Raw genomic sequence first — 7,648 nt, forward strand, 5'->3', positions numbered from 1 at the left:
GGCGCGGCGGCGGCGGCGGCGGGAGAGGGCGAGTAGCTGAGGGCAGCGAGAGCGGCATGGTCAAAACGCGAAGGGGAGGAGGAAATCCAAGAAAGTGGCTTCCCGCGAAAGAGAAGGGAGAAGGAAAGGGCGGTCGCGGAGGGGACTCTTCCAGGCGGTTGTTTTACTCCAGCGCGTTTCATTATCCAGTACAGAACTGTTCGCACACTTCACTTCTGCTGTTGTTTCCAGTGGTTTCCAACTCTCACCCTTTCGGACAAGAAAGCGGCCACGCGGATGATGTCTTGAGATGATGAGAAATTCACCGTAGTTTTCCGGAAGGTATCCTGGGAAAATAATAAATGATTTTTATTATTTATACCCCGCCTATCTGACTGGGTTGCAAAAGAAAAAAATAAGGTGCGATTTCAGTATTAATATTTTTTTTACAAACCACAAAAAGCGACTGGATACTAATAAACACCGGTTAAGTTTCCTTAATGCCGTCTGCCCCTCCAATGTGGTTAATTTTGAGGCCTGAAGTAAATTTAACAGTTGATATAGGGTGGATTTCCAAGCTTTGTTCTTTTGAACAAAGCCTTATAGAGGCATGCAAATGGTGTGGTCCCCCCCCCCCCCACTTTTAAATTTTAATTTTGCAGGTGACATTATTTCCTATTCACATTAGTTTACAACATTTGGATTTGCTGTACAGGGAAATGGCCTGGAGAAGTAGGATTCAGGCAGCACACAAGGGACCTTTTAAATTCAAGACTTCATGCAATCCTAAGAAACAGAAAGAACTCTTCTCAGGTTTGATCAAGCCCTCATTTACAGATTTTGACAGCCTGTCAGACAACAGAGGAGAATCTACCTAAAATAATTCCCCAGTTCACATTAGTCTGACTATATGGAACCATCACTGTTGAACACATGAGTAAAAAAACAGCAGTCTGAACCCACTGAAGTTAGGTTTCAGCCAGCTAATCGAATGCCAGTTCAAAAGGACTGTTGTTGTTTAGTCATTTAGTCGTGTCAGACTCTTCGTGACCCCATGGATCAGAGCATGCCAGGCACTCCTGTCTTCTACTGCCTCAAAAGGACTAGCTTGCTTCAACTAAAAGATCAGCAGATCCCTCCTCCTGTCTACTGACTGAATCTTCCACAGGATCTCATTTCTGCCCATGGACAGAAGGAGTTCTTGCATTCAAGGAAGCCTAGTTAGCCTAGTTAACACTTGATCCACTTCCCCAGTATGTTGAAATCCACACACACCCCACATGAAATTAGTGGAACTTAACATTTGAGCAAATGTCCATAGGATTGTTCTGCACAATTTCCTTTTTGCAGAAGGGAAAGTGAGGCTGACACTCGGCTGCAATATATGATTTGAGGTAGAATAAGGGCTCAGGATTTTGTTTTCAAAACAAATGCTGAGTCCTGGAGCAGGCAAAGCAACAATGGAGAAAATATCTCTGAGCGTTTGCAGAATTCATCTCTCTCACCACTAAGCAACCTCTGCCATTTAGGATTAAGGAGTTTAGAATTAAGGAACAGGATTTCCAGAGTTGCTGAGATGGCTCCCAGGCAGACTTGATCACCATTCCATTTAGTCTGAAAATCAAAAAGCCTTGGAGATAATATTTTCTCCAAGGCCATCAAGTGAGTTCTGTGACGTGTAAGTTGAGACCTGAATGTCTTTCAGAAGTCAGGCATGCACCAAAATGTGAGAGTCCTTCTGTTCATATTGCCAGCCAGCCATGCTCTTTGCCAGGAAACACTATTCCATTCCATCTCAATAGGTTTCTGTAAAGTGGCTTTTGTTTTTTTGTGCTTATGCAAACCTCAGAGTCTCCCTGAACTTGCTAATGCCTCCCTTTTATGAGTGGGTTGTGCCATTTTGGCTAACTAAAGATAGGCAGTCAGAGAAGGCATTTAGGATGCCTTCGTTTGCTCTGGTAATGCTGGCTCACATACCTCTACTAGTCCTTATAAACAAAAATGGAATATCCTTACTCAGAGGCAGTAGACCTCACATCCCTACCTGCAGGGAAGAAACAAAGAGGTATGGCTATCCCCAAAATGGCCTACTTCCGAGTTTCCTTGGGGCAAGAGATTGGCTACTGCTGGAACCAGAGTACTACTAGCCACAACTGCTGTGCTTCACCTCCACTGCCAGAGGTGGTGTGCTTCTGAATACCCATTGCTGGAAACTGCAGGAGGGAAGAGTGCTATTGCACTCAGGATGCTGCTTGTGGGTTTTTCCTATGTATCTGGTTGGCCACAGTGAGAACAGAATGCTGGACTAGGCAGGCTATAAGGGCTAATGTTTTTATATAGTATGCAGCCCCAAATGTAGTTCGCTTTGTAGAATTGTGTTGGTTACCTCAGGGGATGCTCTAGCACAAATGCACATCAAATCACAGTGCAGAAGAACTTGGATAGCCAATTTAAACCCAGTGGTTAAGAAGGCAACCTGTTCTGTTGTTTAAAAATATATATATACAGTGGTGCCCCACAAGACGAAATTAATTCGTTCCGCAATTTTTGTCGTCTAGCGAATTTTTCGTCTTGCGAAGCACGAAATCCCATAGGAATGCATTGAAAATCAATTAATGCGTTCCTATGGTCAAAAAAAGTCCAAACAAAGCCAAATTTGGTACAACAACAGTTTATTAACTGCTCTTTAAAGTCACACATACTGTAAAGAGCAGTTCAAAAATTGAAGGGAAAATAAATTAACTTTATAAACATGACAGAAAAACATTTAAAAATCAACAAAGTGTACAGTACATTTTCTAAGACTCTGGGGGACCACTCGAAGAAGGCTCCTCTTCCACTCTTTGCTTCTTGGTCAAGAACCTGTCCATAGTCTGCTGCTTTATCCGCCTTTTCAGCAGCTCCCTGAAAGACGACATGACCCTCGTATCATAAAAGTTCCCAGCGTCATGTGCCACGTGCTTCTCATGGTGGTGTAGATCTGCAAAAGTCTGCACCTCCTTCCACTTCTGGCAAATGTCCCTCAGTCTTTCAGAGGACAGCCGTTCCTCAGTTGCTTCCTCCTCTTCCAGTGAGGCCTGCTCCTGCGCAGCCTCTGCCTGCAGAACGTAGCCCTCCGTCGTCACAACCTCCAGGAACTCCGCTGCAAAGTCTTCAGCCGCAGGAACATCAGAACTGGCAGCCTCTCCATGCCTGACCACACTGTGGATGCCAGATCTTGTCTTGAACCGGTCAAACCAACCTCTGCTAGCCTTGAAGACTTCTGGCTCGGCTGAGGTTCCTGGCTGTTCCCGGATGAGGTCAGCGTGCAAGGCCTTGGCCTTCTCACAAATGACGGCCTCAGACACTGTGTCCCCTGCACGCTGCTTCTCTTCTATCCAGATGAGCAGCAACTTCTCGACCTCCTCCAGGACAGCTGGGCGGTTCTTCATGATCCTGGTGACTCCCTTGGCTGCATCAGTCGCCAGGATCTTCTCCCTCATCTTCAGGATGGTCCCGATGGTCGATGGGTTCCTGCCGTACTCCCTGGCGATGTCCGTCACACGCATTCCGCCGTCGTGCTTCCAGATGATCTCCTTCTTCATTTCCAGCGTCACCTTCTCCTTCTTCCTCTCGCCGGCCACCGCAGCAGCAGTCTTCTTGGGTCCCATGGCAGCACAGCTCCTACCTTCGTAAACTCAGAAACAGAAAAAAAAATCAGTGATGTGCTTCAAACCCAAAAAATACAAAAGCAGCCAGCCACCCACCACACAGAAATTAAAACCCAGAACCAAGGCCTTGAATCCCAAGCACCCCAACCCCAAATCCAAAATCCAAAAACCCCCAAAAAAGTTTTAAAAGTTTAGCTTACCAAATGGATGAAAGAGAAGTTCTGGAAAAGCTTCAACAATCAACCACCGACGTCCTCAGAAACCTCAAATGGCTGCAAAATAAGTTTAGGAAAAGCTTCAAAAATCACCAATGTCTTCAAAAACCTCAACTGCTCCCACAGACACGCACCAACCCACCCACAACACAGAAATTGCAAACCCCTCCCCAACTGCTCCCCCAGCCCCTCCCCAACTGCTGCAAACCCCTCCCCAACTGCTTCCCCACCCAGACAAAAAAAAATTTCAAAAAATAACAACATGGCCAGCACTCAGAAATTCAAACTCAGAAAATTTTTCAAAAAAAATCAACCTGGCCCAGTGGTCACAGAAAATCATAAAAATTCCCAAAAAAGGCCCACAAGCCCCCAGATTATCGGAAACCCCTTCCCAACACCAAGTCCTTGAATCCCAAACACCCCAACCCCAAATCCAACCCCCCCCCCAAAAAGTTTTAAAAGTTTAACTTACCAAATGGATGAAAGAGAAGTTCTGGAAAAGTTCTGGAAAAGTTTTGGAAAATCTTCAAAAGTGAGCAAAGTCTGAGAAAAGGCTACCAAACCACGTGCTAACAGTTGCTCCTCGAAGTCAAGTCACAACTGCAGCTGCTCAAGCTAAGCACCCTTGGTTTTAACGGTTTTTACACAAAGGAAACAAAGTCGCGAGACGTTTTCGTTTTGCGAAGCAAGCCCATAGGGGAATTCGTCTTGCGAGGCAAATCGCGGGCGAAAAAACCTTTCGTCTAGCGAGTTTTTTGTCTTGCGAGGCATTCGTCTTGCGGGGCACTACTGTAATTGCAAAGAAATGCAGTAAGAATAAGACAGACTTAAGTAGGACACATAATAAGCAAATATAATGTAAAATAGAGACAGATAGGGAAACAAATCGGTCTCTAATATTAGATGTGAATCAAGCAAATGTTTATTCACTTGGGTATCTGCCAGACCAAGAAGATGAAAAGCCAGGAGTGGGGTAGGAGACTTGCATTAAAAGGAGAATTTCCACCAGTTGCAGCTTCACCTCGTGTTCACACTGCCACAGTTACCAAAGCAGTGCCGTGTTATCCTGTTAGTGTTGCACGAAAACATGTAAGAGAACAGAATGTTGGGACTTCCGGGTTGGCGCCTCCGGCAATGGCGGAGCTCCTCCGATCGGAAGGAACTTGCTCCGTGGAAAGTGGGGTCTGAACTGCCACGGCGAAGGCGGAGACCCACTGAAATCACAAGCAGAAGAAGCTTGTGAACCTGGGATTCGGCTGGCACCTTTTGCACCTCCCCTACTCGCGGGGAAACCCTGTTTTGGGGATCTGGAGTGACGTGGGGTGAGCGGCGCGGTGCTTTGAATCGACTACTTCTTTCACGGAGTGAAGCTGCATTGCTGTTGCCGGAGAGCGCTGACTTTTTCTTGTGGACAGTTGGACTTTAAACAACAACCCGTGAGTAGTACGGAAAATTGGATCTTTAAATATCTTAATTTGACATCGAACGGGGAAGGTTCAAAACAGGAAGTCCGCCTTCCCCCTTTGTAAATAGACTGAAGCAAAGAGCATACAATGTAGAGCATACCTCTCTACCTCTACCTCTCTTTTAAATCAGAACCAGTGAAGGCGGTGAAGGTCCTGTGTGAGTGTCTGGAGGCGGCTGGAGGATGGATGGCGGCTAACAGATTGAGGTTGAATCCTGACAAGACAGAAGTGCTGTTTTTGGGGGACAGGAGGCAGGCAGGTGTGGAGGATTCCCTGGTCCTGAATGGGGTAACTGTGCCCCTGAAGGACCAGGTGCGCAGCCTGGGAGTCATTTTGGACTCACAGCTGTCCATGGAGGCACAGGTCAAATCTGTGTCCAGGGCAGCTGTTTACCAGCTCCATCTGGTACGTAGGCTGAGACCCTATCTGCCTGCGGACTGTCTCGCCAGAGTGGTGCATGCTCTGGTTATCTCCCGCTTGGACTACTGCAATGCACTCTACGTGGGGCTACCTTTGAAGGTGACTCGGAAACTACAACTAATCCAGAATGCGGCAGCTAGACTGGTGACTGGGGGCGGCCGCTGAGACCATATAACACCGGTCTTGAAAGACCTACATTGGCTCCCAGTACGTTTCCGAGCACAATTCAAAGTGTTGGTGCTGACCTTTAAAGCCCTAAACGGCCTCGGTCCAGTATACCTGAAGGAGCGTCTCCACCCCCATCATTCTGCCCGGACGCTGAGGTCCAGCGCCGAGGGCCTTCTGGCGGTTCCCTCATTGCGAGAAGTAAAGCTACAGGGAACCAGGCAGAGGGCCTTCTCGGTAGTGGCGCCCGCCCTGTGGAACGCCCTTCCAGCAGATGTCAAAGCGATAAACAACTACCTGACATTCAGAAGACATCTTAAGGCAGCCCTGTTCAGGGAAGTTTTTAACGTGTGATATTTTATTGTATTTTTGCTTTCTATGGAAGCCGCCCAGAGTGGCTGGGGAGGCCCAGCCAGATGGGCGGGGTATAAATAATAAATTATTATTATTATTATTATTATACAGGTTAATGTCTTGGAAAGCCTTATGTAAAGGATTAAACTTCCATCGATTGAAATTATTAGACCCCCCTTGGAAGCAGGAGAAGAGGGGGGAAATTTTGGACCGTGTATCCTGCAGGAGAGAGTGATTAGAATTAAATTGCCACTGCTCTGAACCTGGGAATGGGCTGACAGTGATTGACGTTTTGGGAGAGTTCATTGACAGCGAAGAGAATGGATGTTGACAGTCCGTTGAATAAGAGAAATATATTGTTTCCATTGTCCGCTTCTGCGTTTAAAAGGGAGGAAAAGTAACTGAAAATTGAAACCAACTTTATTTTTTGAACTGTGTTTGAAAGGATTGATACAAGTGGAGACTGTTCCCCTCTAGAGGGAGCTTTTGAAACTGTTACAAGAGTGGAGCTGGGAAATCTCCAGCTGCTTGATAAGAACTGTGAGAACTAGAGATTGACCTTGGACATTCGAGAATGTCGACAGGAGAAGCCTTAGTGACTGCATTTTGTAAGATAAACTATTTGTTGGAACAGCTTCATAAAAAAATGGATGTTATGACTACTAAAATTGACATTTTGGGACCAAAAGTGAGCACCAATACAGAAATTATTCAGGATTTGGCACAGGAATCTATTTTAACAGGACAAATTGTTGAAAAGGAGAAGGAGAAAGTTGCTGCTGTAGAACCTAAAGTAATACAAGGGGGAGCCTTAGCCTTACAGAGGCAAATTGAAGACTACAAGTTGAGGCCCTTTATGACTGAAACTAGAAAAAGTTAGATTCTGAAGACCGGAGCCCAGCCTGGACTGGAAAAGGAAAGTTGGAAAGATCCCTCTATGCAGGGATTAACTGACTTTTGGAATATGGACTTGGGTCAGGAGGAGATTGGAGCTCTGGGGGGGGGGGCCTTTGGATCTGGAGGAATTTTGAAACATGCTCTGAAATACTTTATGGATCCTAGCTTTAACTATGGAAATTTGGCTGACCTGTCGAGAAGGAATAAAAGTATCATTAGATTGGAGTTTCCCCGAGATCTGCTCCTTAGCATCAAAGAATATGAAGAAGACTGGCAGAAGGGACGTGGAAAAGAGTTAAGAGCCTCAGAGATAAGATCTCCAGGTTGATGGACTGTATGGAGTGGACGGAAGTCTCTGGCAGAGTCCGAGACCAGGGAGAGGAGATGGTGGAAGAAGACTGGAAAATTTAAAGTCTATATATAGAAATATTGTAAAATTAATGAGTGACAGGAAAATGTTGGAATGAAATTTTATGGCCTTAGTAGAAACGCTATAAGGAGT

The 7,648-nt window shown here is 45.9% G+C and overlaps 1 protein-coding gene and 2 long non-coding RNA genes across 3 annotated transcripts; 1 reads left to right on the top strand and 2 right to left on the bottom strand.

Moving 5' to 3' along the window:
- Window positions 1-143: 143 nt before the first annotated feature.
- LOC309328115 lies at window positions 144-2,417 on the bottom strand. The gene is made up of 2 exons (XR_014150707.1): window positions 1,957-2,417; window positions 144-326 (listed from the first exon to the last, which is right to left on the bottom strand). It is a non-coding gene; the product is annotated as an uncharacterized lncRNA (long non-coding RNA).
- Window positions 2,418-2,777: 360 nt separating this feature from the next.
- LOC309338203 (putative CENPB DNA-binding domain-containing protein 1) lies at window positions 2,778-3,629 on the bottom strand (the record flags this gene model as incomplete). The annotated part of the gene is made up of 2 exons (XM_081855213.1): window positions 2,778-3,071; window positions 3,147-3,629. 2 exons carry the CDS (start codon window positions 3,627-3,629, stop codon window positions 2,778-2,780), a joined length of 777 nt encoding a protein of 258 aa, XP_081711339.1.
- Window positions 2,825-3,778, top strand: LOC309338212. Its single transcript, XR_014154811.1, has 2 exons — window positions 2,825-2,929; window positions 3,369-3,778. It is a non-coding gene; the product is annotated as an uncharacterized lncRNA (long non-coding RNA).
- The last annotated feature ends 3,870 nt before the right edge of the window (window positions 3,779-7,648 follow it).

Source organism: Podarcis erhardii, assembly GCF_964252035.2.
Source record: "Podarcis erhardii genome assembly, chromosome: 1".
In the NCBI taxonomy this organism is placed as follows: domain Eukaryota; kingdom Metazoa; phylum Chordata; class Lepidosauria; order Squamata; family Lacertidae; genus Podarcis; species Podarcis erhardii.